General features: G+C 38.7%; 2 protein-coding genes across 2 annotated transcripts; one reads left to right on the plus strand and one right to left on the minus strand.

Annotated features, from left to right (window-relative positions):
- The first annotated feature begins 240 nt into the window (after positions 1–240).
- LOC124058837 lies at positions 241–7,551 on the plus strand. The gene is made up of 6 exons (XM_046388404.1): positions 241–542; positions 1,911–1,980; positions 2,513–2,524; positions 2,792–2,932; positions 5,437–5,576; positions 6,714–7,551. Exons 1-6 carry the CDS (start codon positions 450–452, stop codon positions 6,918–6,920), a joined length of 663 nt encoding a protein of 220 aa, XP_046244360.1. The 5' UTR covers positions 241–449; the 3' UTR covers positions 6,921–7,551.
- On the minus strand, positions 7,534–15,585 carry sdhdb (succinate dehydrogenase complex, subunit D, integral membrane protein b). Its single transcript, XM_046388405.1, has 4 exons — positions 15,484–15,585; positions 14,290–14,400; positions 12,292–12,442; positions 7,534–9,191 (listed from the first exon to the last, which is right to left on the minus strand). Exons 1-4 carry the CDS (start codon positions 15,530–15,532, stop codon positions 9,026–9,028), a joined length of 477 nt encoding a protein of 158 aa, XP_046244361.1. The 5' UTR covers positions 15,533–15,585; the 3' UTR covers positions 7,534–9,025.
- Positions 15,586–16,253: the final 668 nt, after the last annotated feature.

Genomic DNA, 16,253 nt, shown 5'->3' on the forward strand with positions numbered 1-16,253 from the left:
AATGTGGGTTCAACATTGAAAGCGACCCATTTCACCGAAGTTAGCTGCTTTAAGTTTATACTCATCAGACTAGGCAAAATATAATCATATACGTGTGTATATGTCTGTGATTCAGCAGTTTGATATCAATACCTATCAACTTGTGTTAAGAAATGTTTATATTACTTTACATGATTGTTTTTGCAGAATAAAGAAGGTTATTCAGAAGACGCAGTTTGACACCTCTACAGGCTTCCTGACATTTTCCCAGCACACCTTTTTGGCCCCCTGGTGGCAGGCGGCAAATTCAACAAGCCAACTTTGTACAAGATCCAACACTTCAGATACTAAAATTAAAAATGCTCTGAGATATCAAACTAAAATTGACACGTCTGGATTTTGCAGAATTTTTCCGAAAATGAAACAGGAATAACATTTTCGATTAGGTAGTCCAGTTTCACTTCCGTCTGATGTCACGGCAGGAGGCGCGCGCCCGTCTTTCTCCTTACATAGTACGTCCCCCCGTAGCACGAACATTAAAGAGCAACACGTCGCGCGGCAAGGTAAGATACCATGAAATGTATTTTTCTGAATTGACTTAAGGAGGTCAGACATTGAAAAAGAGACAGGTGTTCTGCATTTCACAGGACAGCAAAAATAAAATGGAAACAATGTTAAACGAAATTACTTTGAGACTTTAGCTTTAAGTTTTTCATTTTACTGATTTTCCTGTCATTTCCCGTCAGTATGTAGGAATATGTATGTGTCGTCAAAGAGCAGACAATAACCCTTGCTGATTTGTAAAGGTACAGTCGGGTAGACATGCTCCTTCTTCAACGACATGATGACGAAGTTCACCCGAGTATATTTACGTGTCAATAGTCACGTTTGGTTACGTTTATTTATGTTGCGTACATTATTAGGTGTATATGTTACTGGTGAACGTTGTGCTTCTCCACATATAGCGGAGGCTGGTAGTCGTTGTGATGCCAATGTGACGGAAATGATTGTTTTCTCGTCTCAGCATAACTTACATCTCTTTATAGAGTCTCCACTTAACGCTGGTGATCAATTTAGCAAATAGCTTACAAACAGCATTTACAGCTAAATCCCCCTGATGTTGTTGTTGTTGTTTAAGTCGACAGATCAGCGACTATCTGACGTCTGCGACGTTGTTAATTTGTCCAAGAAGCTGTCATTATCTACGTCGATATTTCGAGAAATAGCCCATTGTTATGTGAGATAACATTAAGCCATAAAATAACATTAAGTTATGGTTTAGCAAACTTGTTAAGCGATTACCAAAACGTTTTGTCTGTTGTGAGAGGCAACACAATCATACATTTACGCGACCGGCACTGATGGGGTAACATTATAGCTGTAGTATCATGGATTCTCCTATATGTGCTACTGGTTTTTTTTGTAACAGTCTTCTTCTGTTACTATGTGGCCTTAATTTTGTGACCATGCTCATCTATGGAGGGCAGTCCCCTCTTTGAACTGACTGTTTTCCCTTTTCTTTCTTTACTTTTCCTATGATTCACTTATGTGAGTGTGTAAAGTGACTTGAGACTAGACTGGTGACGAATATATGGAAAAACCTCTTTAACCGCCATACAAGTGCGCATTAACCACCCTGCTGATGTATAACAGTGCCGAGAAGGCCCAGATATCAGCCCGCTTGACGGCCATGAGAGACTCTCTCTCACTCACTAACTGTCTGCCACTATTACCAAAGCACCATATGAAGGAATATGTTTCTGAAAATGCTATCCATCACCGCAGTTGTGTTCCACAGAGAATTAAAGCCTAGGAGCATTGAAGCTTGAAAAAAAGTCAGACACAGTCATTGGCAAGTAGCAAGATACGCCCTGCATACATACACTGTATTCCATAACCAAAAGAGACTCTTATTTTTTTGTTTTTACCAGTTCTACGTAATGGCTACCAATTGCTTCCTTAATTATTTTGATGCAACTGAGACAGCCATCTACTTTGAAGGTAAAAATTATTTCATTCTCATTTCACAACAGGTGAATTATACAGTAAATTAATAATCGGGATGCACTGATCTGTTACTGATGTCCGTCCAGGTATCTGGATCAGGTATATGTTGCAGCAGTTCTACTACTTATCTGAACAGTTCAGTTCAGTTTTACATTTATGTCTGAGTACCTATTTGCACTAAATCTGTACAAAGAATTTTGATTTCTGTTTATTTTGAATATTTTGTTAATACCAAGTTAATTGTTTCTGCTACTTGTGTGAAACATGATTTAATTTGTTGGTGTGCGCTAGTTTCTGACTCCATTGTGACTTATACAAGTTGCTTGATCGTTACTCAGCTAGCAGCTTGACCAGCATGTATCTGATCCAAATTGGAAAAAAAAGTGGGTCAGTACATCCCTAATTGCTATTAAATAGTGCAATTTATTCTGCAATGTATTTCATTTTAACATAATCCCCTTTTTTGAATGTTTGTGTATAAATTCTGAAATCGTCTCTTTTACTGTCCACTTCTCCCTGTCTGAAGAGGCTGGAATAGGTAAGGCAATTCTCATATTGTCACACATATCCATATACACACACATATATATATACACACACACACACACACAAGTATTGGGACATACCTTTTTATTATTCAGTTGGAGCTACGGTATTTTTCAGCTGTTTTTGGGTTTGAGGGAAATCTTAACGCTTCAGCATAGTAAGACATTTTGGACAGTGCTATGTTTCCAACTTTTGATTGTACATGCATGAAATTTCTGGAGTAATAAGAGTAATAACATGTTTTTCTGTCACATTGCAGATTTGAATCAAGATTCTTTCCATATCTCCAGCTTACCAGCTGGACAACATTTGATCCGAAGCAAGAACAACAAATTCTTGATTCTACATGACAAACAGTTTCAAGAGCAAGACTTAACCATAGAGCAGCAACGTTGTTCTGGTAAGATGCAGCCAAAATACTGTAAAATATTCTAATTTGATAACCTTTGTAGATAAGCTTCTAGTTTCATAAACTACTGAAAATGTTTGCTCAACTCAAGCGTAAAAAGCGCATTGCAGCAATGTCAAGATAGCTTCTGTAGCTTCTGACAATTTCATTATTTAGAAATGAAGCCACTTCCTGGAAATCCTTAAAGCCATGTTTTAGGGGTAAAAATGTTTGAAACACTTTTAAACAAAAGGCCATTGTTAATGATGATTATTATGATGATTATGAGTGCCTTTTGGCTAACATGATTCCTGAAAGTCCCGTGAGAAATAGCCACTAGCAGAAATAGTGCTAACCCAGACACGTATGCATGTAGTGAAGCACCTGTGTGTGTCTCAGATAAGAGAATAGAAACCTCCTTGCATTAGATTTTATCATGTATGAAATTCATGCTAATTTCTAGAAATGTATACCAAAAACAGGGCATATATATGCAGTATGTCTTACATTAGTGCTAAACCTATAATATTAGAAGCAAGGCTGCCATCATACAACACTGTCAATAGAGGACTGAATAAGCACTATTTATGGGCCACTAGGGAACACAAAAAAGATGCTGCACTCCTGTTAATCATGACCAGAATAAGAACCCTCAATGCATGACAAACACTTAAATTGGTCACAAAAGCTAAACTTTTGTCTCAACAGGTAAACAGATGAAAAAGTAATAGAGATATTTATTATAAAAACAACAACATCCACCACCTCATTAAAATTCAGGGCTCTGACCAGAAACAAATAACTAAACTCTCTTTTGGAAGGGGGTGATATTAAAAAATAATCGCAGAAGTGTATCACATTCTCAGAATGCCCCCAAGTGTTCTGCTTAGTTTTTTACCCTGTGTCCGTGTGTACTCAGGCCGAGTACATGCTCTTAGTAAGTCATTTATTTGGAATTCTTAAGGAATTGATGATACGGAGGATCAATATAAATTCTTAATATCAAAGACACTGATTTATGGTTTAGCCCATGGGTGCCCAAAGTAGGTGAATACCACCAGTGTTTATTATCACATACATATGTGTATATTTATATGCATGCTGGCCACAACATAACATCGCTCATATCTTAAATAGCACAACCGAATCAACCGAAAAAAAAAAATCTCCACATATGAATACTATAACTTGGTATTATTCATTATGCAGTATTTACATACACATGGGCCACAAATAAAGAGGCCTATCACAACTTGGTATCCACCTCACAGTTTATATTGTGCACATACATATCACTATACCATATGTGTCATCTAATATCTCAGTAAAATCAAGAACAGCTGGATTGGGATTTGGAAGAATAATTTAGAATTCGGAATTATAAATGGATACATTTTTCATGCACTGGAACTCCCTCATGGTCAGGTAGGTACTAAAAACAAGATGGAACGTTTGCAAAGGCATGGTCCACATCGGCTGTGAAGTCATGCCTTCTTAGAAAGGTCCCAATGTAAGAGATGAGGGACAAAATTCACCGTCCTCATTGCATGCAAAAAAACCCCACTTCTCTCATTTCTTGCATGGAAGGAGGCTCTTGATGGACGATGAAACTTTAAATGAGGCCTTAACAACATGATTGCCAATATTATGCAACTATTTAGCTAGCTGGAGAACTGGACTGGCTTGGATGATGTTAGTGGAACGTTTTCACTGGTGTTAGCCAATGCTCAGCCGCAACACACAGCCGGCCACCAACTTCTGCAAAAATATGTTAAAACAGTATGTAAGAATTTTAGTATGTCTGAGCATGAAACCAGGAGTACTTGATGATGAGTATGAGTGACGAGTGTGCAAGCACTATGGTAGTGACAATGGTGCCATCGGCTGCAGTGTTCAGCATCCGCAACTGATATCCAACAAAAGACCTCCATGAAGGCTGCTCTCATGCATCCTCACTTATGGCTCCTAAGCGATCCCTCCTTGCTCTCTGAGATGTATCCAGTAAGAACAGACATCGCTAGTGTTACTTATTTGGACAAGGCAGACTAGATGCTGCAATGACATGTGGCTGCCTTCCCTGATTTGTTATTAATGATCCTTTTGACCGTTGTTTACATTTTTTATTTATTTCAATACTGTGTTGCTACTCCCATCAGTTTCTTCTTTTTAGTCCAGTCATCCAGGTTGAGTAAAGTGCGCAGAGTAAAAACAGTTTCTCCAGCTGCTGCCAGGTCTTTGAGCAGCTTCCTCCTTGAAGTAATGCCAATGTTTGTGTTGATTTATTTTTTACAACTTAAAGAGAGTAAAGCACTGATAAAAGGTACTCTTGTCTACTAGTTTAAAAAAGGAATGGTGCTCGACCCTAATTGATGCACAGATGTAGCAGATAACAGAGGATACCCCCTGACAATATCTTTTATCAACAAAGTCACATTTTGGAACGATGATCCACCATCATTCTGTGGCATCCCGTGTTTATCAGTCTTCTTTTTGCTTATTGTGCATTTTCTTTTTAGAGAGCAAATTTGCCATCAAGATGTACCACAAAGGGCAGGAGGGAAGGCGGGGAAGGGCAGTCATGCTATATGTCAATAAGGATGGCAAGAAGATGATGGTGTGCTGCAATGAGAAACATGAAATCCAACCTGTGGAAATGGTGAGTGTAGTTTACATGTGTTTGCATCGTGAGACATGGAGATTCTTTCTCAGTAGTTTTGTTAGCAAGGCATAGTCGTTATTTGTTTCATGTGAGAAAATTCTGACCAAGACATACTGTGTACATTATTTATGTTTTAGGATGTCTTTCTTGTCTGTGAGCTTTCTGGTCTAATAGCTTGGTATGGTGCAGGACTGTTCGGCAGATGTGCGTCCTCTTGTTGTGCTGATGTTTTGGTTGCTATTTGTCTTCTAGAAGTGACAAATTAAAGCCTCATTTTGATCCGTTCCTGTTTACCCTGTTCAAGTTACTGCATCATGCTGTCATATCCAACTTAACACTTCCTATATCCTTTTCAAATAAAGAGTCCTTTAGCATTTCAGTGGACAGAAACCCTTCATTTCTTAACAAGGCTTTTATTGTGAAATATGTTGGAATGTGCTGTGTTTACTTTTAACACTGCCATTGTGACTAACTAATTATCATTTTTCAATTCATGTATTTATCAGTAACTTCATATTGAGACAGTATAACCTGTGGTGGATGTTGCATTTAATTGGTTACATTTACTTGAGTAACTTTTATTTTGAGTGAATCAGAGTTGTTTTAAGGCAGCATAGTTTTACTTGAGTAGACAAAAAAACCCCACATTTCTTTAACTTTGTTACATTTGGATATCCTTCATCACTTTACTTTTAGTCAAGGCTCCATCTGTGAAGTCAGTAGGACATCAGAGAGCCATGTTTGAAAAATATAAACAAGATAAATCGTATTTCTAAACTACTCCTCCTCTCCACCGTAATGTAAATATTCAAGCTAATGGGGTACGAGTGCCGATTGGTGTGTGCTTAGCCAGTCAGCCTAAAGAGTGAAAGAGAAATAGACTTACTAGACTAAGTAGTTATTTTGTGTCACGACTGATAAAACCTTACATAGATGATCTTCATCAGGTAGAAGTGATGAGGTGAACACACCTGTGTTTATTAGACAAGCGGCACACTTCTGATGTGTGGCGGTTTGTGATGGGAACTGGGACTTGGGACATCTGGACTGGAAAATATTGTACATGCACATGATTTGCAGTGACAGTTAAATTGAATTACAGACTGTTAAATTAGGTCATTTGGTTTTCTATAGGAACTTCCAAATAACATTGAGGAGAATTCACACAAGGCAGTGTTCTACCTGACGGAACTCTCAACAACTGAGTATTTGTTTGAGTCCTCTTGCTTCCCAAGTGAATACCTGGGACTGGAACCTGCTCTAAGCAATCTGAGCAAGCTGGTTCTGCATCCTAAAGAGGAACAAGAAGTGGTTGAAGTTTGCCAGTTTTATTTTTCTTAATGTAATGAATGATTACAAAACTAGCTGCAGCACTGCTTGTCTACATCTTTTTTCTTTCCTATGTACAGTTCCTCAATACTGGATCAGTTCTCAGTTGAGTTCTCAGTTGAAGAAATGATTTTCCTTCCTTGTCATTTATTCATTCAAATGACTGAAATTTATAATTACTTATTATGAACCAACAATCTATGCAACATTAAGAAATTGTTAAAACCCTACTTACTTTTATGATATAATATAGCATTTCATCATTCATTTTCATAGTTTTATGGGATACATTTTTTATTTCATTACAGATGTTTTTTTATTTCAAAATGTACTTTTTCAAGTGTTTTTATATTTCACTTTTTCTATTGACACTTATGTTGTGATTCATATTCATGAGAATAATGTGACACAAAGGTGTGTTAAAAATAAATTGTAGATGTGATCACAATTCAAAACTGTGTGCGAGTCTGTTTTTGTATTTTGGAGTAATAGTATCACTCAATTAAATGTGCAACAATGCAGATCATTTGTGATGTGATCATTTTTGGAAAGCTTCTGATGTCACATACCTTTTCCTGATACTGTATCCATTGTATACGATGTTGGGTCATAAAATGTCAAAATAAAACATCTGTAAAGCCAACTTTATTCTGCTGAGGCAGGAACGGTACATTTTTCGAATCTGAAATGACATGAATTGAACAGACATTACAAATCGATCTCTGCTGTAAGGAGCAAACAGACCAAACAGGTGAGCTCTCATCAACAGTTTGAATGCAGATTTTACAGCAGTTAACTCAACCTGATAAGGTCTGACTGGTCAACCATATTAAATCTTATCACACTGGCTCACTAGTTTTTGAATTGTTTGCCAAGAGGTTAAAAAAAGATGCCAAGAATTTCAAATCAGTCAATATAAACGGATCCTTTTCATAATATATTATAAGTATGATGTGCCAGTTTTAGAAATTTGTTTGCTCACTCACACAGTGAAAGGAGTTTGTAATTCCTACATAAAGTACAACGTGACGCAGTACATAACAGAGGCGTTTGTATTCTTGTTGCTGTCTTGAGTGATACTTTATTGGCAGAGGACGGCATTTTGCAGCTGTTAATTTCATACCCTGCTGTGGACAAGAGTTTTTACATTTCTAGACTTATGTTATCCACTGTGCTGATGCACGTGTAGGTTCAGTATTGGTGGATGGCTTGAGTTTATGACTACACTTCAGATCTAGCCTCCGTTACCTTTAATAAACCTTCAAAAGCGCTGCAGAATAGATCTTCTCCTGGATTAAACAGGCCAAAACAAGCAAATGCAGTCTGCTCTTAGACCCCCCCCCCACCCAGCTCCTGCTGCTCTCCACTCAAACCACAGCATTTGCCCCCGTCAGTCAACAGACCAGGAGTACACCGAAGCCGAGTGAGATGGTGAAGCTGCAGTAGCAAAAGACAAATTAAGTGGAGCTTGTGACTCTGAGGTGCTGCCCCATTATTCACGATAGATTTAAGATTAAAAGGTAATATGTACACACCATGGTGAAAACAAAATACAGTCAAGAAAGTCGCCACAAAGAAGACCCAAATGTGAAATGAAAAAGGGTGCTAAATAAATTAAATGTCAAACAGCACTACGACATGATAGAAGTCATGGCTGTTACGCTGAAATCACACATGTCCCCAGGAAATATAACAAGTACATGTCATGGAACTGAACAGCTCTTACTTGTAGAACTGGTAGTGAAATGTAAAAATCACTGGACATGTTGCTCAGGATTCAAATCTACAGGTGAACATAGCTTGAATTTAGTCCATGCTGAACAGAAACAGATGCTAATTTTCCACATATTCAAAGAGAAAGTGAATGTCAGTTGCAAACTCATTACTGCAACTAAACTGAGCAAGAACTGAACAGAGACAAGCTTGAATTCACCGACGTCGACTACTGTTACGCACTTGTGAATCACTGTAATATTGTCAAAATGATATATGTATAAGAATTTACACTTTGAATTCTTCTTTCTATATATTTTTTTTTTTAAACAATCGGCCAGGAAAATATTCCCAACACATTCCCATGTAGAGGTTCTCCCAAGGTTCCCAGTTCACACTTATGTTCATTTGCTCCAGAGCAGGGCAATGGCTTTGCAGATGCCCACGTCGTTGTAGTTGAAGTAGCAAAGACCAGCGAATGTGACCGTGGACAGGAGGAAGAGACCTGCGTTGGCAATTTTGATTTTTGTATCACCATGAACGTAGTCTGTTAACACCTGCCCGATACCCCTGCAAGACAAAAATATATGCAAACACACAGAGCAGTCAGCATACAGAGAAACCTCAGAGTGCTTCCTAAACAACAAGGGAGCACCAGGTGACTAAGGCAAAACAGAACATACTTATATTCATGATGCATTCACATTTCATTCAGTCATTTATTCAAAGTTTATCTTCAAGTCTTGTCAGTTTTGACACTGAAGAGGGTGAATGGTGACAATGGAGTAATTCACAGGTTATTTCAAACGTCTGATTGCAAGCGCAAGTAGAAGATTCGTCATCATGTCGGCTTTGTTTTTTCACACTAAACCAAACCGCGGCACAACACCATCGCAGTGTGTGATTTTGATGGCACGCCGCCATTCTTGAAGCGAAAAGCAAAAATTACAGTCCAGAAATGAGTAACTAGGTTTGAGCTCGTAAATAAACGCTGTCTGCACTGCATTGTGTGTCTACTGATCATGATAAATATAATATGTATATATAATACAGATATAAACAATCTGTCTTCGGATTGTTGGTTTAGGTTAGCACTGATGAGACTTTCCTGTCCCTCTAAGATATGAAAGTACTCAGACAGGGTTAGGTGTCATTTGAATTTTAGCGATTCAGATTCTACTTAACGATTCCTGTTCTTAATGATTTTTCTGTCCAGTTCCATTCCAATACGTATAATATATATAGGTTTTTTTATTTGTGTCTTACCTACTCTTATCAGTGTCACTGGCGTCCAAATCACAGCAACTACTTTGGTAAGAGCAATGTTATCGTACCCATTAAAAGCAATGGCAAGAGGTATGATAAAACCCGATTTACAATGAAACACAGTTTTCGTTTAACAAATTAGTTACACCATCCATTTTGCCCCTTCTACCACCTTAATTCAAAAAGCCTAATGGCTTATTAACTCCAGTCAACCAATGGTGATGAGGACACCAAATGACTTTTGAGCATTTGCCTGTGAGCGGCCGGTTTGACCCTTCGGGATAGGCACCTGCCCTGGAGGCTGTTGCTTAACGAGACTTATCACTGCTCATGACTGGGATTTGTGGCCTCCACTTGCCTTGTTGTTTAGGCTGTGTTCTAACTGACGGAAGAACACATCGCTGTGACACTAAGCTAAAGCCACCTTCTCAAAAGTCTGCAAACAAAGCCAGAAGTCAACAGGGCTGAATTAATAGCTGCTGACAGCAAAGATGAATTGGCTGACCGCCCCCCAACCCCCCACTTTTCTAAAATATATATATAGAACAGTACAAGTGCAACTAGTCTGGCCATAAAACAATCTGAGGAAAAGTAGCAAGTTTTCCAGGAAGTGAAACTACAGTGGCTTGCGAAACTATTTGGCCCCCTTGAACTTTGTGACCTTTTGACACATTTCAGGCTTCAAACATAAAGATATAAAACTGTAATTTTTTGTGAAGAAACAACAACAAGTGGGACACAATCATGAAGTGGAACAAAATTTATTGGATATTTTTAACTTTTTTAACAAATAAAAAATGAAAAATTGGGTGTGCAAAATCATTCAGCCCCATTGAGTTAATACTTTGTAGCGCCACCTTTTGCTGCGATTACAGCTGCAAGTCGCTTGGGGTATGTCTCTATCAGTTTTGCACATCGAGAAACTGATATTTTTGCCCATTCCTCCTTGCAACAGCTCGAGCTCAGTGAGGTTGGATGGAGAGCGTTTGTGAACAGCAGTTTTCAGTTCTTTCCACAGATTCTCAATTGGATTGAGGTCTGGACTTTGACTTGGCCATTCTAACACCTTGATATGTTTTTTGGTGAACCATTCCATTGTAGCTTTTGCTTTATGTTTTGGATCATTGTCTTGTTGGAAGACAAATCTCCATCCCAGTCTCAGGTCTTTTGCGGACTGCATCAGGTTTTCTTCCAGAATGGTCCTGTATTTGGCTCCATCCATCTTCCCATCAATTTTAACCATCTTCCCTGTCCCTGCTGAAGAAAAGCAGGCCCAAACCATGATGCTGCCACCACCATGTTTGACAGTGGGGATGGTGTGTTGAGGGTGATGAGCTGTGCTGCTTTTACGCCAAACATAACGTCTTGCATTGTTGCCAAAAAGTTCGATTTTGGTCTCATCTGACCAGAGCACCTTCTTCCACATGTTTGGTGTGTCTCCCAGGTGGCTTGTGGCAAACTTTAAACGACACTTTTTATGGATATCTTTAAGAAATGGCTTCCTTCTTGCCACTCTTCCATAAAGGCCAGATTTGTGCAGTATACGACTGATTGTTGTCCTATGGACAGATTCTCCCACCTCAGCTGTAGACCTCTGCAGTTCATCCAGAGTGATCATGGGCCTCTTGGCTGCATCTCTGATCAGTCTTCTCCTTGTATGAGCTGAAAGTTTAGGGGGACGGCCAGATCTTGGTAGATTTGCAGTGGTCTGATACTCCTTCCATTTCAATATTATTGCTTGCACAGTGCTCCTTGGGATGTTTAAAGCTTGGGAAATCTTTTTGTATCCAAATCCAGCTTTAAACTTCTCCACAACAGTATCTCGGACCTGCCTGGTGTGTTCCTTGTTCTTCATGATGCTCTCTGCGCTTTAAACAGACCTCTGAGACTATCACAGTGCAGGTGCATTTATACAGAGACTTGATTACACACAGGTGGATTCCATTTATCATCGTTAGTCATTTAGGTCAACATTGAATCATTCAGAGATCCTCACTGAACTTCTGGACAGAGTTTGCTGCACTGAAAGTAAAGGGGCTGAATAATTTTGCACGCCCAATTTTTCGTTTTTTTATTTGTTAAAAAAGTTTAAAATATCCAATAAAGTGTGTTCCACTTCATGATTGTGTCCCACTTGTTGTTGATTCTTCACAAGAAATTACAGTTTTATATCTTTATGTTTGAAGCCTGAAATGTGGAAAAAGGTCACAAAGTTCAAGGGGGCCAAATAGTTTCGCAAGCCACTGTATGTAGACTGAACTGCTGTGGTTTAGCAACAGAGGGTGTGGGGATAGTGCGGTGCTCAATGTTAAATGCTTACATGAATAAATCCAGAGAAAGAAATGGTTGGTTCCTTTTAAGAACTAGTGCTACCAGGATGCAGGTTAATGTCTGCCAGTCTCACCAGTGTCCATGGAGGGTCAGGGCAGCAGCCAGAGAGTAGTCCATGACAGGACTTGGGTTAAAATAGGCTACAGGTCCCATGGCCAGCAGCAGGATGCTCAGGACTCGCTCGGCTGTCCAGTGCAGAGATGCAGCTTTGGTGCCAGATTCCGCTGTGGAGCAAGAGAAACAGCAGATTTTCAGCAGACTAAATTATCTGCATGTTAAAATCAGATGCCCAGAACATGACTGTCTTTACCTAGCTAGAGGACTCTCTCGAGTTGTAATCCATATGCACAAATGGAAATTTGAAGGAATTCTGGGAAATACATGTTCTTGCTGAGAGTGAGATGAGAAAGTGGATACATCTCACATGTTGCTTTAGCCTCTTTCAGGATTATTTGACAGGTGAAAACAGAACTCATTTCTGTCTCATGTGCTCAGTAATCCATACACACAGCTGGTTAGTATAGTAGTAACACATAGTAACACAATCCCCATAACTCACTTATTAACAGGTCATATCTTGTTTAGTGACCAAAAGCAGCACTGCCGGCTCGGGCCAAGCCACCAACCCAAAGCCTTGGTATTTCACAATACTGCAATGAGCTTAGACAGTAAGGGTAGTTGAATGAGTACAGATACAGCTGACTTTACTCTCATGTGACACTGGTTCGATTCAAGCCATTTACTGTAAAACTGACAGCTAACAGCTAACCGGAAGTGAAGCTAAAACATCCTGACTGCCATGCAGTGACTAGCTGCCCTCTTCCCCTCTGTGTTATGAGATGGGACATGGGCCAAACCAAAAACAAAGTACAAGTCAAATAAATGCTTCCTAAACATGGTTTCTGTCTTTTTGGTAGTTCTTATGTTTGGTTAATTAGATATTTAGATATTTGATGCTACAAAAATGGTGTAAAGAGGGTATAGCTATATCTATAGCTATATAGCTGCAGGAAACTCACTACATTGATGAATCTAATTTACTGCAACTCAGGACATCTCTGCAGCACTGCATAGTCACTAGTCAGTGCTGCACGTGCATTTCAGCTGGTATTAAAAAGTACTGAGGTTTGAGGTTTGATATCATTGGTTTGGTATTCTCAATTTAAAGCTGCTAGTGCCAACCTGACACCCAAAATCAGCATTATATTTAGTATCTTGGTGGACTGTAAACAAGTTTTCTTCTTAAAAAAAGAAAAAAAAAAAACAAGAACTTTTTTCCATTTCACAAAACACTTAACAAAATGAACAAACTTAAATCAGCAAAAATAAGGTCTTGATGAATGTTGTGAATGTAATGAAATTGAGCCCACTTGGTTTTTGACAGATACATCTGGCATTCCCTCACTCTGTGTGACCCCCTAACTGGAACAGTAAGTGAAACCGCTAAGCAGGACTTTAATAAACCTGGTGTCAAAATAGTGCCACCACTAGCAGTTAGTGTTCCAAATCTGAACCACAAAACACTGGTAACATGTCAGAGGCCACCTGCTTTCATACCTAACTAGAAAAACTGTGCAGCCTGTAAACCGAGAGGCACGCACACACATCATTCTGCAGAAAAGCAACTAAACCAAGCCCATTACCAAAATAGCAAAATTAATCAAAAAAGGGTACCAAAAAAGATCATGCTAGACACAAATCAGGCACTCATGCCTGTCCATTGGTATAATATGCTCTGCAGCCAGAATATGGTACACTGGACTTTGACCATTTTAACAGATCATTATCACATGCATACTCCTTGCATGATGCTATGATACCTGGACTGAATATCACTTGGTTTAATGAGCTCTCATTGACAGTATGTTGCAGTGTTAATGGAATTCAGTTCTGTTAAAGATGGAGTAAGTATAGTTTATCATGTAAACAAGTCGATGAAATTGTGTCAGATTCAACTGTGTGGTCACGTTTGAGGCTGCGGTATGTCACGCTGTTGAATTGTTACATATACTACAGCTTTCCTGTTCATCTGTTTACTTCCTGTATTGCATGAACTACAGTCAGCACTGACCGTAAAGTGCCTTTGATGCATGAATCCTCGCTGTCAACACGTGAGACTGTTCCTGGTATTTGTGTGGTACAACCAGTGGCCTGGCCAGCAAAGCGTTTTGGTAGAACAGAGCTGAAGAGAGAAGAAAAACAGTCACGCTTTCATTAAATTATGAAATTACTACAGTTAATAGTAAACCAAAGAAAAAAAGAATATATAATACAGTGTCATAAAGTATGTCATTTTAGAATATCTGAACTCCACAAACAACACATTATGTTGTTAATATTTTCCCTGAAAAAATAAAAACTCTCATGCTGCTGCCACTAATGTATGTTAACATTATTTAAAAACCTGCAAAAATCTTTCAAACAGTTTCTGGCAGTTCTCCCCATGTTGATAAGATAAATGCTCACTCAATTCTGTCTTGTATGCTCAATAAATCAGATCTAGGCCACAAAGGATCAAAACTATTTTTTTTCTTGATTTTGTGCTTACAGCAGCCCTAGGGGTAGAATTAATATATGATATTTTTTTATTTTCACAGGATGGCAGTTTTTTTTAATGTATGGTTGGTATTTAAAAGCTGTGTTAGACGGGAAAGAAAGAAAAAACAATGTGGTTAAACCAATCTGGTTTTTCAAAGCAGCCAAAGGAGGGCGGTGGCGAGCAGTCTTTGCCTCACATAAACTTTTCACTGAAAGAGCCACTGTGCTCTTTGGCTTGTGTTACATACGCCGAATTGAAAACTGAATCCTGACATTTCAGACACTATCGACAGTTAAGTCTTTACTATTATGTCTTTTCGTTAATATATATGTTAACTTATAATTCCCGAATTTCTGAATCGTGTCAAGCATACAGTTCTGCTCCTATCGTGCGAAAAATAACGTCATGGTCGGACAGTCTGATGTCATCATGATTAAAAAAATAAAAATAAATCATTTCTCCCTCGGTGCATACCATTGTTGAACCGTCTGATAAGACCATGTGTCCAAGCTACTAAATAACGTTACACAGTAATAATTACGCTTAAGGTGTGCATAATTGAAGTTGTGAACTTGAAAACAGTAGTGTCTGCCAGTCGTGATTTGTTCGTGCACAGAGCTCGATCTTCCTTCTGAACAAAACGTCCCGGGCTCAATGTAACACACTAAAGCAAGCACATACATTTAAAAACAGACATAAACACTAAGAACCGGCAGAGGTACTCACGTTTGACTCCTCTACAACACACGGAACTAAACCTGACGATAGCCGCCATGATGATCAACTAACCAAGGTCACCACACTTACCCGGATGTAGTTAAGTCGTCAGAAGCACAAAGATGTTGCCTGATTGAGAAGATCATAAACGACTTCAACTTAGAATATTGTGTCGTGCATTGTGTGGTACTTACACTAAAGGCTGTAGAAAGAGAATATCTGAAAATATGGTTGCGTTGTAGTGATGATGATACAGATAAACCCTGGACAACGCTATTGTGCCAACTGGCGCATGGGCAAATGCTTTTGTCTACACCGCTGGAGGCTCCTCATTCAAGTTAAACTGGAATTGAATATGTGGAATGAAGTTAGTTCCTATTTTCGTCTTGGTACATTTCCAAAATGCCATATTATATAATATCATCGTTAATTATGTCCTGGGTGGAAACTGCAATCCAGATGAACCCAAAATAATTAATCATTTAATTAAAAAGTTCTTGTTTTTCTCCTTATTTTGTTGTATTTTGTTTGTTTTGTTTTATGTGAGTTCTCATATAGGTCACTGAGAGTTTACTAGTTTTTACTTAATATATTGGTCATCATTATTGAGGGTCTATGATTACATTAAGGACCCTTAAGATAACCACTGCATACATTAATTGTTTTGTCTGATATGGACTGAACTCTGAAATACATTTGAGTCTGTATCTTTAGCGCTTCTGAGTCAACTATTTCTTCCGCTGAAGTATCTTTGTAAGCGTCACTCCTTGCGTCACATT

The sequence above is a fragment of the Scatophagus argus genome, chromosome 5 (assembly GCF_020382885.2).
Source record: "Scatophagus argus isolate fScaArg1 chromosome 5, fScaArg1.pri, whole genome shotgun sequence".
NCBI lineage: Eukaryota > Metazoa > Chordata > Actinopteri > Scatophagidae > Scatophagus > Scatophagus argus.